The following is a 22,223-nucleotide window of genomic DNA, read 5'->3' as shown; positions in this document are numbered from 1 at the left end:
CCTCGGCCTCCCAGAGTGCTAGGATTACAGGCGTGAGCCACTGCGCCCGGCCAGAACAATTTCTAATAGGCTAAAAATGAAAAACCCAGTAACAGGGCCTGTGGCCGTAGAATTCAGCATTACACCACTGCTGTTTTGGAATACAGTAAAATAGCACCCTTTGCACGTCACTGCACACTGCCTCCCAGCAGCCTGGGGTGGGCCACAGTTGGCCTAATGTTGGCTTTCAGAGACCAGCTCTTTCTACACTAGACATTTGGGACTCTGTGGACTTGTTTTCAAGGTTCCTCATGTGGAGATCACCTACCTTACTTGCATACCTGCGACCATATGGAGGGACACTGGTGGAGGGGGGCCCCGGTAGCAGAGAGCTCTCCCGTCACCTTGCCCTGGGCCCTGGCCAGCTTCACTCAGCCTTCCTTCTCCAACTCACTTCCAGATGCGGAGGGCCCAGTGCCCAAGCCAGATGCCCCGGCCCAGGCTGAGCCCAGAGAAGAGCCTTGTGTGTGGGAGCAACGTCACCCCGAGGAGAGAGAAATCCCCATGGATCCGGACACAGGTGATGGCAGCTGAAGAGAGTGCCAGGTGCAGGGAAGGGCAGCAGATGGGAGCTGGGCAGCCCGCAGCTGCTGCTGGGAGGCACTCCTGCCCGTGTTCAAGGGGGAGCATCTCTTGAGTTGCTCCCCGGGGCCAGTTTGGCCGTAGGTGAATTTTGGTGGTCACGTACAGGAAGATATCTCAGGGCCTGAAATTGTACCATGGCTACGTGTCTTTAGGTTTGGAAAAGCCATGTAGCTCTGGACTTACAGGTAAGCTGCATGGAGAGGTAAGGAAGGGCCTGGGCTTGTGATCCCTCCCGGCCCGAGGAGGGGGCCAGGAGCTGTCAAGGGAGTCTGCAGCAGCCCGGGGTTTCGCCCCGGCCCGGTGTTCGTTGCTCGGCTCTGATCTGTAGCGTGAGCTCCTCTCACGCAGAAACACGCGCATCCCACGCAGACTCGCCCTGCAGGGAGAGGGGATGAAGAAATCCAGTTCCCCGAGGACATCACACACGATGAGCTTTCACTGGGATGGGAGGTTCTGGGGTTCTTGGAAGTCTTTATCAGGGCCTCCACACTTCTGGGCAGTGCTGGGCGAGGCGAACGCTGTGGCCCAAGCCGCACTCTGTGCCTGATGGGATGAACTGTCACCTGTCTGGGCCTCTGTCCTTCCTGTGTTTAGGTGGCGAGCACTTCTGCTGAAACCTCTCTCAGGAGGCAGCTCTCAGGGCCACATTCTTCCTCCTTCTCACCAATCTTTCCCTTTTACTGGGATTTAATTTATGGACCATACAATTTAACTCTTTTAAAGTATGTGTTATAATTCAGTGGTTCACAAAGTTTTGTAACCGTCACCACTACCTAATTCCAGAGCATTTCCACCATAGGAAGCCCCAGACCCGTTAGCAGTCACTCCCCACTCCCTTTTCCCCCACGGCCCCGGCAAGCACTCATCTGCTTCCTGGCCCTGGGTTTTCCCATCCCGGACATTTCGTCTAAATGGCTCCTCCCCTGCCCTCGTCAAACACTGCAGGTGTTTATGTTCAGCAGCTGGGGTAACAGCACCTAGTCTTATGCGGTAGCTTTTTACGTTGAAAGTGCTGTAACCTCAATGGTTTCAGCGGGATATTGAGCCGTCACTGTGCACGAGACAGAGCAGGGATCACTGTGCCTATTTTGTAGACGAGAAGGGTAGACCGGAACCCAGAGAGGTCGAAGGGTTCGTCCACTGAGTCAGTGAGGGGGCTGGAAACAGGAACCCCATCTTCAGATTCTTCCTCCCATCGCTCTCCTGCCTCCTGCAGGGCTAGCGCACTGCATCGGGAAACAACTTGAGATGTCCAGTTTGTCACAAATTAGGATTCTCTGTGGAGGATATGTCATTGTCATTTATGTGCAGTAAGTCCTCACTTAACATCATCAGTAGGTTCTTGGAAACTGTGACTTTGAGAGAAATGATGTATAACACAATGGATTTTTCTTCCTCATCAACGTTACAATGAAACAACGTTGAAGGAAATGATGTTACTCGAGGACCTTCCGTATGTTGTATTGCTTGAAGTTTCCAAGAACCCGTTGACGACCGTTAAGTGAGGACTGGCTGTGAAAGGATGTTGTGCGTCATCCATCCGAGAACAGAGCTTGGTTGTGCCTCTTTGCCCTGCCCGACCTCTTACTGACCGTACACACACCCGTGGGTGTGCACCTGGCCACAGCCTGGCCAGCTCTTTCTTACGGGGGTGAAGAACAAGGTCTAATGACTCCTTCACGGAGGTCCAACTTGCGGCCCCGTCCTGATGAGCACCCAGCCAGTTACACAGCATGGGGTCATTTCTAAACTCTTTCTCTGGCCTCATCACACATCATTTTGCTGCCTCCATGTTCCTTTTTCTTGAATGTTCATTGCCTTTCTACTCGGAGACCTTCTGCTCCTCAGGGTCCCCCGTGGCTCCAACAGGAACCCGAGACCCCCGGACTTTACCCTGGCAAGTGCTGACAGTCACGCTCCTGACCCCAGAACACCCTGGTGACGATCGTGCAGAAAAAAGACACCAAGCAATGTGATTCTTTGTCCCCAGGAGCAGAGCCTCTGGCGCCTGCACAGGACGCATCCTCCCAGGTGAAGCGAGAGGAAGCCCTGTGTGTCCGGGGCCAGCGCGGCCTGGAGGAAAGAGCCATCCCCACGGAATCCATCACCGGTGAGTGAGCCACACAGCCGCCCAGACCACAGAGGCTTGGCGCGGTCTGCAGGCTCCTGGCGTCGTCTGTCTCATGTGCCAGGCCACAGGGCTGAGCTGGAAATGGAGGGGCCATGGGTCCTGGACTGGGCTGGATAGGATTCCTCCAGGGGACACGTACGTGGCACCTGGCACCGACGATGTGCCAGTCCACCTAGGGTTAGCTTGTTCTGTTTCCTCTGCTATTTGTACTATCAGTCTTTAGCTATTCCTCCTTCCCCTTTAAAAACAATATCCTGGCAGAAGTACTAAGTATAAGGTACTTTACTAGGCTTTATGGGTAGGGGAACAGGTAGGTCAGCAGGACCTGCTTCCTGACCAGGAAGACCTTTCATTGTTTTAAACAAGTATTTATGGGCTGCCACCGCTATGCCAGTACCCACCTGCCTGTGGTCCTGTGGGGAGTTGCTTGCAGGTGGTATTCCGGCTGGTCTCTGGTCGTCGGTGAGAACTCTGTTGGAGCAGATGTGTGCATGAGTCAGAATTCTCCAGAAAAAGAACCAATAAGAGGGTGTGTGTATATGTAGACGAGAGAGAGAGAGAGAGAGAGAGAGAGAGAGAGAGAGATTTATTTTATTGTAAGGAATTGGCTCACGTGATTGGAGAGGCCAGCAAGTCCAGAACCGACAGGGTAGGCTGGCAGGTTGGAGACCTAGAGAAGAGCTGACGTCGCACCTGGAGTCTGAAGGCCGTCTGCTCGCAGAACTGCCTCTTCCTCGGGGGAGGCCAGTCTTTTCCCAGTAGGCCTTCAGCTGGTTGGGTGAGGCCCACCCACATTAGGAAGAGTCTTCTGCTTCACTCAGAGTCTACTGATTTCAGCATTCATCTCATCTGAAAAATACCTTCATGGAAACATCTAAATGATGTTTGACCAAATATCTGGGTACTATGGCCAAGCCAAGTTGACACATAAAGTTGATCCTCACAAGATATATTAACATACTGTAGCTCTTTACTTATCCACAGGTTAGAGCTCCACAAACCTCATCCCCCCCCTAGTCAAAGCCTCAAACCCATAGGTAAGTGTTAATAGTGTCTGGGTAGAGGAAAGCCCGTTCACTTGTCATCAGGCATGTTACTTGAAACCATCGTGGGATTGCTATCTCTAGAGAGATCTTTGAGAGATAAGATGGCAATAAGGAGTAAATTAGGTTTAATAGACTCTGTAGAAGAAAGAAAATGTAGGATCTCTTTCTTACATCGTGGAAAAATCCCATTCAAATGATTAAAAGGTTTCTTGTAACATTATTTTGTACCCCATAAATATATACAACTATAATTTGTCAATATACAGTTTTTCTAAAAGGCTTCCTGGAAGGTGTCATCTTCCTAGAAAATCCCCTCATGAGGAATACCTCTTTGCATGGTGGTCTCGGCCCTAGGGCAGGAACCTCATTCTGAGGACGTTTAAGTTCCTACAGCACAGAGAGACTCTTCGTCTTAAAGTCACTGTTTTGTCACTCCTTGTAGTAGCCACTTACTTGCAGCAAAAGCTCCATTACCTGGGGCCAAGCTGACTTAAACCCTTATTTAGTTAATGAGGCTAATTTAATTATACCTAACGTTTAGGGGAAAGAGATAATTGCATGAAATCAGAGATTTACGCAAAACACAAACTTGCAGGCAATTTCCCGTCTTCTAATGCCTTTGCTGCTCTTGTCCCCATGAGTAGACTCCCCAATTTCTGCCCAGGACCTCTTGTCCCGGATTAAACAGGAGGAGCACCAGTGTGTGTGGGACCAGCAGGATCTGGCAGACAGAGATATTCCGACGGACCCCAACTCAGGTGAGAAAGGTGCCACAATGAACACTGAGGGAAAACAGCATTTTCAAACGGCATCACAGTTGATAATTTATTGTGCCGATGGAACTGATACTACAATTACTTCAGCACTGATTTTTGAATAATCAAAACAACCAAAGAGCTTCTAAAATCTGTGTATATTTCTGTCAGAAAGTCATTTACTACAACTATTAAGTACCCATAATAATTAAAAATAAAATATTTAAAAAATAAATGGGAACAATGTCATTTACATTTTCTGGAATTTCTCTTGAGTGAATACTAGTTGGATGTCTCCCAAGAAACTTCTGGGGAGGGTCCAGGCATTCAGGGAGACCTACCTAGAATAGTAGGGACCCTCCACCTGCCCAGGGCCTGTGTGTATGTCTGCAGAACCGGAGCAGTCCAGTGTCTTCTGCCTGGTAGTTACGACACCAAAGTCTCATCCTATGCCCCATACCAGAGAGGGAAGATGAGAAGTAGAATCTAGGATTCCTTATAGTTTGTCAGCTTTACAACAGAGAAACTGAGGGACCCAGGGCAGGCGGAGCATGGAGCCTTCTTGATAGAGTTGGCAGGTGTCACTGTGGTTTTCATCAGTGACTTCCAGTTGCTGCCTTTGCCATTGCTGATTTCTGAGTCATACCAATCAGCTGTGGCCCTGTGGGCCATCAGACTCAAGGCTGTCCTCTGGCCTGTCCTGGCCCCACCCGTTCCTCTGGGGATCAGTGGACAGATTCAGAAGACCCGGGTACTAATCCTGGCTCTGCCACTGTACGGACTTTGGGATGAATCTCTTCCTCTCTGAGCAACTTGGAATGTAGGAAACAGCAAGTGAGAGCCCATTTAGGAAGGCGGGTTAGAGGGTAAGAAGCATGGCCTCTCTGTGCAACACAGATACCACTACTGTCATGCACCCTGCGAGCTGGAGCCTTTACACGCAGTGGTGTTTGAAGCTTTGCTGGGATGCCGAGCAGAAGTGAACCAAATCTAAGACTGCCTTCTTTCTGTGACACAGAGTCTCTCATCTCAGCACATGACATTCTGTCATGGATCAAGCAGGAGGAGCAGCCATACCCGTGGGGCCCACGTGACTCAGTGGAAGGAGAGCTCGGATTAGACTCTGGCCCCAGTGAGTAATGCGCCCACCGGGACTTGGGGTGTCTCCCGTCCAGCTGAGCAGCCGAGGCTGAGATGAGGGTTGGTTGCCTTCCTCAGCCTGTCCCTTCTGGTGCGACTTTCTGTCGATGGCAGCCTTTCCGAGGCCTGCACCAAAGCACTGTCCCCTTTCTTTTTGGCGTGTGAGAACAGGTGTATTAGTTCCCAAGAGCTGTCATAACAAAGTGCCACAGACTGGGCGGCTTGAAAAACAGAAATTTATTCTTTCGCAGTTCCACAGGCCAGAAGTCCAAAGTCAAGGTGTTGGCAGAGCTGGGCGCCCTCTGACACCTGTAGGGGATTCTTCCCTGCCCCTGCCAGCGCCTGGCGGCTGCTGGCAATCTCTAGTGTCCTTGGCTTGTAGATGCATCGCTGCAGTCCTCTGTCTTCACTCGGCCTTTCTCTGTGTGTCTGTCCTCACATGGTCGTCTTCCTATAAGGACACCAGTGGTATTGGATCAGGGGCCCACTCCACTCTAGTATGACCTCATCTTAACTAACTACATCTGCGGCAACCCTGTTTCCAAATGAGGTCTCATTATGAGGTACTGGGGATTAGGACTTCAGCATATTTTAGGGGAGGACATAATTCAACCCTTAATGGCAGGGAAAGGAGAGTGGACTGGGGGAGTGATGAGCTGGGTGCCTGCGGCAGGGTTGGCGGCAACAGGTGGCCACATATTAGAAAACACCAGCCAAAGTACCTGAGCCAGCCCTGAACTGACATCCCTGAGTAACTGGTGAAGACACTGAAGCTCAAATAGAGAGAAGGGACTTTTTTTTTTCCCTAACATGTATGGAACCAAATGTCTCACCAGACTTGAGTCTCTTGGGTTTTTCCAAAGCTCCGCTTATTGACCTATGACCTCAGGCATATATTTATGGATTATTTAACACTCTTAGCATCAGGCTACCATTCCTCGCTAGACCCAATACAATCCCCTTGCCCTCAAGGCGGCTGGCTTAGTGTCCCCAGGGATTGATGAGAGTGTTAAAGGGATGGCTGAACACGTGTTCTCGTCTGTACTCCTGACACCATGTAAGAGCTTAAATCCATGTGGGAGCCGAGGACATAGGTTATTTCTGAATCTGAATGGCCATTTCCAACTCAGGTGAGCAGTTCATTCTCTCTGTGAGACAAACTTAGTGCATTTCTGAAAGAGCCAGGGTGGGCCTGGAGGAATTGGCCAGGGATGGTAGAGGAACAGTATGTGCCCTTGTTTGAGAGAACTGAAAGCAGTCCTCTTTGTAACCTGTTGGCGTGGTGGGGTGACATGGGGGAAAGCCAGAGGACTACCCTGAAGCACAGGGAGAAATGATAGTAGCTGACACCACTTCTTCCTCCAGGGCACCTGGGCCACCACTGCTAGCTCTGCCCTGAAGGCTCAGGAACCAGCCCTTCAGACATGGGCCAGGAAGGTCCACCCAAACCCTTGCTTGTTCCTCAGCGCTACCTCCCGATTCTTCCCAGTCGGCTCGGAGCGCATGGAGGAGGAGGAGCCTTTTCCTGAGGACCTGGGCAATGTGGAAGCCCGTGTAGGAAGGTCTGGGAGGAACTTACAGGGCTTTGCAAATGACCAAACCATTTTCCTACTTCAGTTTGGCTGCGATGGCTCGTGAAATTTGCCTCATGTTGTTTTATCTTTGGAAGACCTTCAAACCCTAGCATTTGGGAGGAAATGCCCAGAATTTGGGAGACAGGAGTATCTGAAATGCTTCTTTTGCCTGCCCAGTAGTCACTGCAGCCTCTTATCAGGGCCTCTGTTCTTTCTCCCAAAGTGAGCCTTCCTCCCAGTTATTAATGTTAGAATTTGAAACTGCTATCTCATCTGTGGTTTCTTTGAGGCTTAAGAGCAACCTAGTATTGTGGTTGCCAGTGACAACTGAGGGCGAGATGTGGTATTATGTGGAAGAGTCTTCTGAAAAGGGGATGGAAGGGAAGAGAGGTAGTGGGGTAGAGGGTAAAATGTAGAAATACATGAAACCCCTCCCTGCCAGCCTCCTTCTCTGGCCCTGGGATATGTAAGAGAGAGAACCGGTATCCTGCTTGACTCAAAGTCAGACCTCAACCTAATTGGACGTTGCATTTTTGTAAAAAGGATTCTGAATTTATATATTACTGAGTATGGAGTCTCTGCTGTCTCTGTTCTCAGTCAGTGTAAAATAAGAAGAAAATCCAGATCACCCTAAGTTAATGTGCCTGAGGCTCCATCGAAGCAGGAAGTGTGGATAGGACTTTGGAGTCCAGTGACTACCAGGTGCTTCCGGAGGGAGTGGTGGTCAGGAGCCTGGAGCTGAGCCACCTACCCAAATGTGATTTGAAAGCACCCACTGAAACGCCCACATTATTCACTGCTTTGGGTTAAAACAGTGTTTCTGACCTTTTTAGTTACTATTTATTTAGCAGATACTTACTTAGTGTCTGCTATGTGCTGTGCCATAGTATAAGCACTTAGAATACGCAGTGAAGAAAGATCTTTCCTTGTGTAGGAGGAGTTGGACAGAAAGCAAGACAACAAGCAGACAAGATAAAGTCTGGGTCTGGTGGCTGCTCGGAGGATGATGCATCAGGGAAACAGGCAGGTGGAAGTGAGGCAGGAGAGAGGGTAGAGGGGGCAGGAAAGGCCGCCCTGGGAAGTCACACCTGAGTGGGCCTCCGCAAGGAGAAGGAGCCAACCACGGGACTTGGGGAAGAGAAGACAGAGAGAGGAGGAGCAAGGGCACAGGCCACAGGGGCTCCGGGGTGTGGCTGGAGCTGTGGGTAGGAAGGTGCCTGCCACATACAACCAAGTTAGAGTTTGGATTTTATTCCGATAAAAGAGGAGACTAATAAAGGGTTTTAAACAGGGTAGTGACATGGGCTGGTTTACATTTTTGCAGGACAAGTTCAGGACAGGATTGGGGGTGGTGTGTGGAGCCAGCGCGGAAGTACAGGAAGCACTCTGGAGGCCAATGTATTTGCTACAGACCAGGTGGAGGGATGCTGGGTGGTCAGAGCTGGGATAGCAGCCACACACAGGAAAGAAGTAGATGGATTCGAGCTGCACGTTGAGAGTGTGACTGACAGATTGCATGCAGTGGGCAAGGGGTCAAGAGTGACTCCTAACGCCAGGCATGGTGGCTCACGCCTGTAATCCTAGCACTCTGGGAGGCCGAGGCGGGAGGATTGCTTGGGCTCAGGAGTTTGAGACCAGCCTGAGCAAGAGTGAGACCCCGTCTCTACTAAAAATAGAAAGAAATTAGCCAAACAATGGTGTGTGCCTGTAGTCCCAGCTACCTGGGAGGCTGAGGCAGGAGGATCGCTTGAGCCCAGGAGTTTGAGGTTGCTGTGAGCTAGGCTGATGCCACAGCACTCTAGCCCAGGCAAGAGAGTGAGACTCTGTCTTAAAAAAAAAAAAAAAAGGAGTGACTCCTAGGTCTAGATTCTGAAGAAATGGGTTAGTGGTGGTGCTATTTGCTGAAGTGCTGAGCCCTGGAAAAGCACCAGTGTTGCTGTGGCAATCAGTGTTCTGCTTTGGACCTATTAAAATTTGAGGTGACCCCACGTGGCAGTGTTAAGTAGATGAATACAGGAGTCTGAAGTTCAAGAGAGTGAGCTTGGGGCTCGACTGATTTGGGAGTCATAGGCTGCAGTAACTTCCAACACCAGCTGCCTCGAGCTGGCCAGACTTCCCAGGTCCAGGGCATAGTCCTCCACAAGACTGCCCTCATTTCAGACACCAGCCACAAGTTTGGGGGTCCCAGGCCACCCTTACTTCTGATCAGCTGGCTACAAATTCGGGAGTTCCCACTACCCCCTCAGGTTGAGTAATTTATTAGAATGACTCACAGAACTCAGGAAAGTGCTATATGTATAATTATAGTTTTATTATAGCAAAAGTATTCAAATCAGAACCAGCCAAAAGGGGACCCATAAAGCTAGGTCTGGGAGGGTCCTAGACAAAAAGCTTCCATTGTCTTCTCCCCGTGGAGTCAGGACATGTCACCCTCCCAGCACATTGATGTGTGACAGTATGCAGAGTGTTGCCTACCAAGGAAGTTCACCTGAGCTTTGGTGTCCAGAGTTTTTGTTGGGGGTTCTTTACATAGGCATGAGCGATCGAATCACTGGTCATGAGAGTCAACTCTGTCTCCACCCCTCTTCCCTCCCTGGAGGTTGGGCTGCAGGCCCCAACCCTTGAATCATGGGGTTAGTGTTTCTGGCATGGCTAGCCTCGATCCTGAGTCATCTTGTTAGCTTCAATCCTCTATTCATGGGCCCACCATGAATAACAAAGACACTCCTATCACTCAGGAAATTCCAAGGATTTAGAGGCTACTTCCCAGGAACCAGGGACAAAGGCCAGTCAAATTATTACACATAGGTTGTTTTAAGGCTGAGGACTGGATGAGCTCCAAGGACAAAGAACTAAAGAGATCCCAGGTATGAACCTAGAGGAAAACCAGAAGAGTGTGGCCTCACAGAGGTTAGGAGAAGAGACTCTTTCAGCAGGGAGGGAGGGAGTGTTTAACCCTGTCAGTTGCCAATGAGGGGTTGAGTATGCAGGACAGGGAAAAGGCTATTGGATTTGGGGTGTTGGAGATCGTTGGTGACCTTGACAAAAGTTGTTTTGGTGGAACAGTGGGGACACATGCCCGATTGTAATCGTCTGAATAGGAGGTGAAGAAGTGGTAAGAGCAAGTATAGGTAACTGTTGGTGCATCTTGCTATGGAAAGGAACAGAGAGATGACATGAGATGAACAGGGGTGAGGGGCACATGGGTCTAGAGAGGGTGTTCTTTTAAGTTGAGAGATAGCTAGACCATTGGGTCTGGTAGGATGCTCTCAACTGCTTTAGAACCCTGATTCAAACTGCCTTAAAGAATAAAGAAATTTATTCTCTTACGTAACTAGAAGTCCTGAGGTAGTCAGGTTCAGGTTCAGTTGGTTCAAGGATTCAGCTATGTTTTCAAGGACCCAGGTTCTTTCCAACTCTTTGCTCGGTCATCCTTGGTGTGGCTTCATCTTCAGGCTGCCAGCATGAAGGCTGCAGCTGCTCTAAGCTTCACATCCAGACCCAGAGGAAAACGGAAAGCCATCTTTTCCTGCACACTTTAAGGAGTGAGGAAACCTTGCCAGGAGCCTCCCAGCAAACTTCTCACACCTCATTGGCTAGGGCTAGGTCACATGCTTATATCTGAAGCCAATACCTGCAGAAGACTGGAAAGGAAACACCCTGTGGGGGCGGGGCTAGAGGAGGAGGTATGACGTAATCCTGGAAGAGTGGACAGTTAGAACACACTGAGTGAGACCTGGGCCAGGGTGCCAGGCTATGTGGAGGCCCCTCGTGAGGTTTGTGCAGTTTTCTGCAGCAGCATTCAGCTCCCCGAGTGCAGTCACAGGACTGGGGTTCTCCAGGCAAGCACAACCGAGGAGAGGGGAGAAAAGGCAATAAGGGTGTTTGCCAGCAAGCGATTGTGGTGCTGGATCGGGCACCAAGTTGCATCAGGAAGACAGAAAAAGGGCACGGAGCATGGCGGGACCATGAGAAAATGGATCGAGGTTCACGCTGAGTTGGAAAAATTATCAGAGTAGATTGTCTCAGGCTGGGTTTCCTGGGAAACAGTCCCTGGAGGTTTACATGCATGTGTTTCCTTGTGAGTCTTCTTGGGAATAACACCGATGAGGGAGTGAGAACTAGCAGGATTGGGGAGCAGGAGAAGCAAAGACCCACAGTGCAGTAGCCACAGAGGCCACGCAGATCTCACAGGACACTCTGGAGCTAGGATGACCCTCCTGAGACATCTTGAATTGAAGTGAGAATTTTTTTGGCCTCTACCCCCGCCAGTGTCTTACGGAGATGGTTCTGTGCCTGGTCAGCTTTGATTGGGACAGAGGGAGTGCTGGGCCCAGTCTGTGTAAGGGTATTGTTTAAGGACAGGCCTCAGTCATAACCAGTGAGCATGGTGGGTTGGTGGAAACATGGCAGACGTGGCTAGAGAAGTGGCCTCCAGGGAGGAGGTGGGCCCTGGGCAGAGGCAGGTTGGGAGCACAGAGAAGAAAAAAGGATTCCAAGAAGAGGTGGGGGCAGATGCAAACTTCACTTTCTTCAGAGTTCTTCCGCAGGCTGCCCCAGATGTGGGAGCCATCTTCTCCAGGGAGAAAGGACTTCAAACTGGAGGTGGGGAAGGTGATGGAGGGTGGAGGCATAAGAAGACCCCCAGATAGCATGCTGGATGGGTTCACTGTCAGCAGTGGAGTTCTGGGCCTAAGGTCACCGTTCTGATGCTCAGGCCTGGACTTTGTCTGTCACTGACCTCCAAGGTGGCAGAGAGCTGTGCACTCGTGGCCTGGAGACTCTATGATGCAAGGAAAAGGGCGGTGGGGAAGGAGCCACACTTCCCTGGGTGGCAGTCGGGGCAGCCACTTCCACACAGGGTATGGGAAGGTCCAGGTGCCATCAGGGCCAAGGTAGGACTCACACCGTCCCGGCTGCCCACCCTGCCCAAGCCAGATGCCACTTGCTCAGTGGAGACACGGCTGCCAGTCCGCCTGGTGCTTATGGTCCCAGCTCCCTGCATCCCATTCCTGTGGACCTCTAGCCAGGATTCACCTGGGATAAGTCCTGGCAAGTTTTTTCCCTCCGGGTGAGAGATTCTCCTGAGATAAATTAGCATTGTCCAACTACAGTCAAGTCTTGCTATGTCTGGACAGTTCTACCTTCCAAAGTGACTTCTGGATATCCCGCTACCCCCTAACCCTGAGCATTCTGCAGGGGTGTCCTGCTCCTCCTGTGTGCTACCTGCTGGTCCTGCTTCTGGGGCTCCACAGCAGGGCGGCTTTGGGCGGGCTGGGGCATGCAGATCGTGACCGCTCGTCTTGTTCAGTCCCCACATTTTGTTGAAACCGAGGCCCAGAGAGCACGTGACCTGGGCCCCCTCGCAAGGACAGTGTGGGTCCTGGGCGAGAACACTGTCAGCATGTCACTTCTTCGTGTCTCCCCCAGGTGACAGCCTGCTGATGGTGAAGAACCCGCCCCCGGCCCCGCCGCAGCCCCAGCCCCAGCCGCAGCCCCAGCCGCAGCCCCAGTCGCAGTCGCAGCCGCAGCCGCAGCCGCAGAGCCTACCCCCGCTCGCAGTGGCCGAGAACCCGGGCGGGCCCCCGAGCCGCGGGCTGCTGGACGAAGGCTTCCCGGCGCTGCCCGGGGAGCGTGGTGCCGGCGAGGCGCCGCCGGGCGGGGAGGGCGGCGCGGGCGGCGGCGGCGCGGGCGGCACCTGCGGCAGCTGCTGTCCCGGCGGCCTGCGGCGGAGCCTGCTCCTGCACGGCGCGCGCAGCAAGCCCTACTCGTGCCCCGAGTGCGGCAAGAGCTTCGGCGTGCGCAAGAGCCTCATCATCCACCACCGCAGCCACACCAAGGAGCGGCCCTACGAGTGCGCCGAGTGCGAGAAGAGCTTCAACTGCCACTCGGGCCTCATCCGCCACCAGATGACGCACCGCGGCGAGCGGCCCTACAAGTGCTCGGAGTGCGAGAAGACCTACAGCCGCAAGGAGCACCTGCAGAACCACCAGCGGCTGCACACGGGCGAGCGGCCCTTCCAGTGCGCGCTGTGCGGCAAGAGCTTCATCCGCAAGCAGAACCTGCTCAAGCACCAGCGCATCCACACGGGCGAGCGGCCCTACACGTGCGGCGAGTGCGGCAAGAGCTTCCGCTACAAGGAGTCGCTCAAGGACCACCTGCGCGTGCACAGCAGCGGCCCCGGCCTCGGCGCCCCGCGGCCGCTGCAGCCGCCGCCCGAGCGAGACTAGGGCTGGGCTGGGGAGGGGCGGCCGGGGTCTTGGGCCGGGCCCTCCCGCCCGGGCGTTCTCGGCGCGCCTTCCCGCCCTCCACCGGCCACCTGCTGGAAATCGGGAACAGGAATTGCACTCCAGATGGGGTCCCCGAGGGCTGGGCAGGGGCACCCCAGATCCGTCTGGTCGGAATGGACAGCCCAGCTCATCTCATTGGGTGGACCGAGCAGCTGGGGAGGTGCCAGAGGGACAGCAAGGAGGTACTATCCTCAGGCCACCTGGGCCACAGATTGTGATCGGGGGAAGCAACCAGGGAGTCTGGAAACCCTTCTTAGGTAAGGAAATAAGGTCCTGAGGTTAGGCGACGCCCTGAAAAAGGAAGCGAAAGCCTGACAGTGAGCTGAGGGATGCGCTAAGGGTAACATCTTTATGATGACAACACTGCCTCGCGTTTGAATAGCGCTTTATACTTTTTTAAAAGTGTTTTCTATCCGTTATCTATTTTCACCCTTAGCCTATCCCTCTGAGACAGGTGGGGTAGGATTTTCTTGGTGACTGAGGAAACTGAGACACAGGTGAGGTGGTTTACCCAAGTTCACGCATGAAAAGGGGTACAGCCGCCCAGGCGCCTGCCCCAGCGCAGTGTCCCCACCACACAAGCTGCCTACCTCGGTGGTCGGAGGGACCGCTCTGGCCTGGCCTTCCTGGGCTGTCTCCTCTCCCTTTCCTCCCCTTGACCCACCAACACAAAACAAAAAACTCCAGAAGCAAGAGGGGGCAACTCATGGGGTTACTGGGAATGGGGGACAGACTGGCTACAAAACATCCCAGGTTATGCTTCTGGAAGGCTCTTTCTAGGTGAGAGCTTCTGGGTGGCAGCCCCCAAACCCCCAGCCTCGGCTTCCCACCTCCAGTCCCTCAATCTGGTGCAGCAGGTCTTTGCACTGCACAGTAGTGCCCTGGCCCTCCAGAGGCAGCTGGTGCCCTGGGTCAGACCTCACCTTGGTGATTTTTTCCAGTTTCCCCAGGGCAGAGGGGTGAGGGAGAGGCTTTTGCTGCAAGAGCAGCTACCAGGAAAGTGAATCTCTTCCCTGGAGTGCTGGGCAAGTGGGTGCTAGAGTGTGAGCCTCAGTCTCTCTGCCCTGGGCCTCCCAATTGGTGCTATCTGTTAACTGACCATGCTCCTGGACATGGACACAGACCCTACTGTGGTCCGGACCCTGCAGGCGCCTTGGGAAGCGCCCAAAGGACTCCCTTTCATGTTGGTGCATCTGCTTCGTGGCTCCAGGCACCACGTCCCGAGGAGCCACAGTCTCCATTTCAGCGTCTTGCATGGCCAAGCACCGGGGTGGGGTGGCATGCCCTAGGACCCTGTTCTGTTTGTGTCAAAAATGACTTTCTTGCTCTTCCCGCTTCTCTCCCAGCCAGGGCACAGTGGGCAGCCGGCACTTGGCACCACTTTTGTGAGCTCTCCGCTTCCGCCCTTGCCCTCATCGCGCTGCTCTGCTTTCCTCAGAACCATTTTTGCCGTGCAAAGGGAATTCTTGAAATTAAATAAAAGGTATCCAGATTGCAGACTGCATGTTCACAAAGCCAGGGGGTTCTCCAGCTTGGCTTCCTACAGTAAAGCCTCAATGAACTGGAATCCAATTAACTGGGATTTTTTTTTCTTCATTCTGCTTTTTGAGGAAGGCAAATCTTAAGAAAACAAGTTGAGATGAGAAATTAAACATGGAAAAGGTTTAGTAGAGTTTTGTTAGAGCAGAGACCCTCCAGTTCAGTGATTGGTTGGGAGAGGACATTATGGTACTTTTCAAATGCATACACAAAATATTTTCATAATCTAAATCATGGAAAATAAGATCAAATTTTGATTTGGCTGTTGGGAGTTCGAGGAACGGGAGAAATCACTGAAATGTGTTTGAAACTTCGGAGCACACAGCTCAGTCTGATCCCTTGATTTTACCCCCAAGGCGCTGATTCCCAGAGAGGTTTAGTAACTGAGCTAGTGATGGCCAAGACTGAGTCTCTGGTTTCCTGGGTCCTAGGTTGTGGACCCCACTGCACCATGAGTCGCCCCAACTCCCAGCACAGGTCCCGGGAAAGTCCCATAGTGAGCTCTACCCCCGGATCTGATCAGAGACGGTGACGCTCAGGACGTTGGCCCCTGCATTTTGTTCACTAAATTACCTCTGCAGTGTTCGGTACATGTGTAGTCACGGTGGGTGCTGTAGGGGTGCAAGAGAGTGGAATTGGGAGACCCACATGAAGAGGAAACTGGCAGCCCAGGGCAGCAGTTTGCTTGACAGTGGAGTTGCTATGAGGAGTAGGAGTTCATGATACCATAAGTATGAGATGAAACTTCGTGGAAAAGTCGGGGCTTGAAGGTTGAGTTGGAGCGGGCAGAGGGAAAGAACGGAGGAGGCAATGTGGGGTGAGAGTGAAACAAGGCAGGGAGACAGGAGCTGGGACTGTAAGGCGGGAGACTGGTGTGGCCAGTCAGTGGGCGCGGGCAGTGACGACATTACAGATGGTATAGCTGGGCCGTGGAGGTCCTTGAACACCGGGACCGTCCCATAGACAGGCTGCCAATTAACCTGGGGTCCACTGCTGCATCCTCTTCAGAGCTCCGTAGAAGCAGAGTGCAAAGCTCCAAATGGAGGTCAGAGAGGATGAAATGGAAGTCCTGGGAAAGCAGGTTTAAGCCAGACTCCATTGGAAATGAGAGAAACCACAGGCAAACAAAGTTATTTTATGATCAAGGATTCGGGCACCATAACTGGCTTGGTGAGATCTGACCCCTGGGTATTGGGTACAGGCGAGGAGCAGGGGAAACGTCGGGAACTTCACCCCAGGCCCAAGGGTAACCAGCCTGTGCCTGTAATTTCACAGTATTGGTTCATCCAATTGTTATTGTTGTAAAAACATGCAATGGAGCACCCTATCGCCGCAGGGCCTGGTCATTAGTAGACAGTGGGATAGTTTGGGGGAGGCCACGACTTTCATTCCACCCCCCACTGACTCCTAGGGAGCCATGAGGGAGGGCTATCTCTAAACCAGTAATGCTCGAGAGGAGGGGTCCTGGGTGTGTGTCAGAATCACACCCCCCACCCGACCCTGGTGAGATTCCTGTCCCAAAGGCTGAGGACCTCTGTTCAAACCTCTTTAGATGTATTTTAAACCCGTATCACCCCTCAGCCTAATCATTTCTATAGGTTTACCGTCTCCTGTTGTCACAGACTGCCTTTGTTTTTTTCTCCCATTCAAGAGTCAAGGGAGAGCCTGTATCCAGTATTACAAGTGTGAAGTGTAAGCCAGTGCTGCTTACCTGGGTGTCCCACACCTTTCGTCCCTATGGGGTTGATGTCCTTTAGACCCCATCCTACAACAGTGCCCAAAGCGGTCGCCGCCACCCACTTCTCGAGGATGTGGGACTGAGGAGAGGTTCATTTTCCTTCGTCAGCTTGTCCTTCACTGTCCTGCTATCTGGATTCTCAGATGCACTGCATCTTCCTGCATGGCGCTGGGCTCCTCTCGGCTCTGCGCTAAGCCTGACGGTGGTGCTCAGTGTGTTTTACTTGTTTGATTTCTGCCTTAAGACGCTTCTGCGTAATAGACATTTATACTTCCGAGGTTATAGAAAGGGGCTTATGTCAGTCTAGGACAGCAAAAGACCTGAAATTAGACCTAACATGTTAGTTCTCTGTGTTCTTAAAAGACCTTTAACTAGCCAGGTGTGGTGGCTCACACCTGTAATCCCAACACTTTGGGAAGGCGAGGTGCATGGATCACTTGAGGCCAGGAGTTTGAGATCAGCCTGAGTAACATCAGGAAACCCCCCGCCCCACCCCGCGCATCTCTACAAAAAAAAAAATTAGCTAGGTATGTTGTGGGGTGCTTATAGTCCTGCTACTCAGGAGGCCAAGGCAGGAGGATCTGCTGAGCCCAAGAGTTGGAGGGTTGCTGTGATTGCACCACTGCACTCCAGCCTGGGTGACAGAGGGAGATCATGTCTCTTAAAAATAATTTTTTTTTAATTAAAAAGAAAACCTTCAACCATCTTGCCATCAGGAATTTCTTAGAATTTGCCATCGTCCTGGCTGGATCTCTGCCTCTCTAGAGTAGCTCTCTTGCCCCATTCTATACCCAGAGGAATTCCCAAATCCTCACTTCTTAATGAGAGCAACTTCCTTTTACCTCTGCTCATCTTCCACCTTTGGCCATGCCCTCGGGCCTCTTTTTTCCCCCACAACTAACATGGTCTATAAAACTCTGGCTGAACAAAACACTGTTCTCTCCCGAGGAGGAATTCTATACCAGTTTTTAATCAATCAATTAATTAATGAAGTTTTGAATATGTTTTACATTAATACATTCAAAATTCAAAATGTGTAAAAGGATAGACACTAAAAAAAAATTCCCTTGTCCCCTAGTCACCTAGTTCCCTGATGTGGAAGCATTCAAGCTACCAGGTCTCATATATATTAATACTTCTGTGGCTATGTAAACACACATACATATATATTCTAATCTTCCCTCCTTTTTTTGCAGAAAGGGTACAATACTGTATACTTTGTTCTTCGCTCTGCTTTCTTTCTTTTTTAAGGTATCTGGGAGATCATTCTGATCAGTACCTAACTTCTCTTTTGCAGCTGCATGGTTTCCATTGAATCGATGGGCCTTATTTATTTTACCAGTTCCCTGTTGATTACCTTCAGTGCTTACAGGAGCATTTTTGTCTACACTGCACGTATGGTGGCTGCACAGATGTTTAGCCTGTCAGCGGACGTTGTCTCTAGTCTATCGCCTACTGCCCGTGCTCGTACCCTGTGCTCCGCCAGGCCTGTCTCTTGACCACTTCCCCTCATTTATTCCCACCTTGGCCCTCGAGGGGAATTGGGCCTGAGAGACCCCAGCTCTGCTTCCACCTTGTCCCTGTCTCCCTACTCCAGGTCATGTCCTCTCCTGATTTCCCGTAGAGCCTTTAGAGGTATCTCTATATCCAAGGAAGGTGCCAGGACGGGAGGCACTCCTTTCGTTCTGGGACCTTCCATTTGGTTTGGCTGTACTGAGAGCTGTCCATACTCTTATTAGTCAATGTGCTTCTGGTTGCAACCCACAGAAGCTGACTGGTTAACCAAGGAGAAAGGGGAACTTTCTGGAAGGAACCTGGAATTATTCATAGACTTAAAAGAACAGTTTGAGAACCAATCTTGAACACAGACAAAAATGTGTCTGTCACCTCTGCTGCTTTCTCTGTGTTGAGATCACTCTTACCATTCCTTCAAACCACCTTACTCCAAAAAATGGAGGACAAGACTGTTCCTGACTCATATAGTTTCACTAGGGAGAAAATTAGCCTTTTCCTTCAGCTCAATTAAAAGAATTTCAGGTCCAACTCAGGTCACATGCCCACCCTGGCTTCATCATTGTGGCCAGGAAGCTAGGGTGTTGTGATTGGGCTGGCTCGAGTCACGTGCTCACCCTCCAAACATCACCGATACCAGGCTGGAGTTGCCACATAGGAAGATGGCAGCACACATTTCAATTGTATGGCTAGAGCCCAGGGAGGAGCATTTCCTGACTGGAGGGAGGTTTTATGCCCAGAGAAAGGGAGACATGCTTGGCTGATGAAGTTCATGGGTGTCCACTATAGACACATATACAGCAGGGGAGGCACCTTGGGCCAAGGTGTGGTCATCCTAGGATTCTCATTGACCTGGAAGCCGAGGAGGGCATCTTCTTTAGCTGGTTATTAATGTGAGGGAAGGAACACACAAGACGTGGTCCCTGCCATCTAGGGACTTGCAGGGTAGTAAGGGCAACAGAACAGAAAGAAACTCAACTGAGTAAAATAAAGCCATTGTTTACAAACTTCCTTGAGTAAAAAATGTTTAGGCATGCATATATGTACATGTATGTGACAATATGTATGCTATAAATCATACATACAATAGAAAGTTTAAGAATAAGAAATATTTTAAAACCATCATTTTAACTTAATGTATATCATTTGTTTGGGATTCTAAGAAGAGTGTTTTTGTTTTTGTTTCTTTTTCTTTTTTTCTTTCTTTCTTTTTTTTTTTGAGACAGAGTCTTGCTCTGTCACCCTGGCTAGAGTGCAGTGGTGTCATTGTAGCTCACTGCAGCCTCAAACTCTTGGGCTCAGGTCCAAGCCTCCCAAGTAGCTTGGACTATAGGCATGCACCACCACACCTGGCTAATTTTTCCTATTTTTAGTAGAGATGGGGGTCTCACTCTTGCTCAGGCTGGTCTCAAACTCCTGACCTCAAGCAATCCTCCTGCCTCGGCCTTCCAGAGTGCTAGGATTACAAGCATGAGCTACCAGACCCGGCCCAAATACTTTTTTCTTTCACTAAAAATGAGAGTGTGGGTGAGATGATATGGAAGGTCACTTTCAGCTTTGCATGTTGCATTCTACAGATGTAGAGATGATAAGGTAAAGTACTAAGAGCATCTGTTTTCTTGATTTCTCTAATACCACTGCCACCAATGGGAATAATTGTGAACCTCATTTAAAGTCTTTTAAAAGGGATGTATCAAGATTTGAGAGTCAGCAGGAAAGGACAAATGGGTAGCTTTTAAGAGACACAACAAAATGACATTTATCTTGGTGAATTCATTGCAATACAAGGCTTGGACCTTGCAAAACAAAAGCAAAGCAGAAACAAGAAATGGCCTGTTAGTGAGTGTGTGCTGTATGCTGTATGGCTACATAAGCACTTTACATAAATTATTTCTTTTAGTTGCATCAACCACCCTAGAATGAGGTGTTCAGACTCTCAATGGGAAGGCAAGGACACTGGGGCAGAATGAGCATAAGCCACAGACCTCTCAGCAAGTGAAGGAGCTGGGACTCAGAAACTAATAATGACTACGAGAACTCCTTGAGATCCTAGTCTGTGACAGATGCTGTTCTAAGTACTTAAATTGAATTGACTCATTTAACCCTCACAACAACTGAGCTAAGCACTATTATTATTCATCAATAATAATGAGGCAACAGAGGTACTACGAAGTTAAAGATTTGCCCAAGGTCCACATCTAGTAAGTGGCAGTTCTGGGCTAGGGACCCAAATGGTCTCACTCCTCAGCCCCACTGTTCAAATCCCTGTGCTACGCTATCTCCGCCAGCCCAGGAGACTGCGAGCCAGTGCCTAGCGCTGCCTCCCTTGTAGGCTGGAAATTTGATCTAAATCCTTTTCCAGACTTCCAGGCTCAGAATCAGGGATGCTGAATCATGCTGACTCTCAAGATACTGATATATAAACCAGAATATCAGTTTAATAATTTCCAGGGGTGGACTGGACATTTGAATCAGCCTGGTCCACATGTGGTCTCCCAGCAGGTACGTGGGAACCTGCACCGTCAGGTTGCTTGGTGAGCACAGACACAGAATAGAGGGAATGAGCTCTGTCACTGAACAGTTTAATGACCTCAGAATCCTATGTCCTGATATGTCTGTCTCCACAATTGTGCTACATTTTTTTTCATGTTCCTGGGAGCAAGTGTTTATTGGCCTGAGAGAGTAGGTCAGACCCTGGGCAGTATCTCCATGGCTGACTAGTTTCTTCAGGCTGGCCCATTCTTTCTTTATATTTATGCATGATTCAATCAAGCTCCTATCAATCTTGTTGCCCTGGAAACCATGGTTTCTCTTCGAGATGACTTTTCCTAGCCTTACTCTCTGATTCACCATTCAATCATTGAGAAATATTTATGAGCACTTCTGTGTACAATAAATGGAGGATACAGTAGAAAGACATTTTAGTGGAAGAGACAGATAATTAACATGTAAACTAATGAAAAATGAGATTATTTGAGATAATGATAAATGCTGTGAAAAATTCCCAGCAGGGTAATGAAATTGAGTGTTAGGATGCAAGGGAGTGTTGAGCTGTAGACAGGGTGGAAAGGAAATGAGTCTCTGAGGAAGTAGAATCTGAACTGAACCTGTGTGCAAAGAAAGAGCCAGTCACATGAAGATAATTTTCTTTTGACCTTAAGAGTTTAGTTCTCAGAGGAAGCACTTCCTGCCTATCATATGAAGTGGAAGTTCATTGCCCCGTCTCTAGAGATACAACGTGGCATAAATTAGGGAAGTATGGTTGTAGTAGTGTTGCTGGTATTGGGTGTTAAGTACATCGTGATTAAATGGTAATGTGGCCATGCTTTCCAAACTGAAACTGCAAACACCTAGTCCAACATGAAGCGTGAGGACTGGAAACTTTTGATATCAGAGCTATCTTGGATTTTCCAAGGCATGTGATTACCATAATTAATCGGCTACAGTGGGTTGGCCTGAGCACCTGACCCCATACTGTTGATGTGGAAACTGTGTTTCTAGATTCTGAAAAGGCAAATAAATAACAGGTGAACTTTTGGAATAAAACCACTTATCACTTGGGACTGTATCTCTTTTCCCCAACTAGATTACATGTTCTTCTCTCATAAAAAAGTATGAGTTTTATACATTGTTTAATCCCTCAAGACATTTAGCGGAGTGACGGGCACCCAGAAGACACGACATAAGCCCATGGGTTTGCCTTAATTCCGAAGCCGCACTTGACTTTGAGGGCATAGAGCCCTCTCCCTACCCTATTGTGGCGTGGAGCGCCACGCTGCAGCTCACCCTCCTGCCGCACGGGGGCGCAAGGGGAATCCCGCGCGGTGAGACGAGCAGCTGGAGCCAATCTTGGGCCCGGCAGGACCCTGCTCCC

At 50.4% G+C, this 22,223-nt stretch overlaps 1 protein-coding gene across 1 annotated transcript in view; it reads left to right on the top strand.

Moving 5' to 3' along the window:
- Positions 1–15,132, top strand: part of ZNF282 (zinc finger protein 282) — a 35,485-nt gene extending 20,353 nt beyond the window's left edge. Inside the window, exons 4-8 of the mRNA XM_012662156.1 lie at positions 440–559; positions 2,615–2,734; positions 4,446–4,559; positions 5,575–5,688; positions 12,701–15,132. Of these exons, the coding sequence (XP_012517610.1) occupies positions 440–559; positions 2,615–2,734; positions 4,446–4,559; positions 5,575–5,688; positions 12,701–13,500 (1,268 nt within the window). The 3' untranslated portion in view covers positions 13,501–15,132. The remainder of the gene's footprint in view (positions 1–439; positions 560–2,614; positions 2,735–4,445; positions 4,560–5,574; positions 5,689–12,700) is intronic.
- The last annotated feature ends 7,091 nt before the right edge of the window (positions 15,133–22,223 follow it).

Source organism: Propithecus coquereli, unplaced genomic scaffold (genome assembly GCF_000956105.1).
Source record: "Propithecus coquereli isolate 6110/MARCELLA unplaced genomic scaffold, Pcoq_1.0 Scaffold75, whole genome shotgun sequence".
Lineage (NCBI taxonomy): Eukaryota > Metazoa > Chordata > Mammalia > Primates > Indriidae > Propithecus > Propithecus coquereli.
The sequence above is the reverse complement of the archived record's forward strand: the minus strand, read 5'-3'. Positions and strand labels throughout refer to the sequence as shown.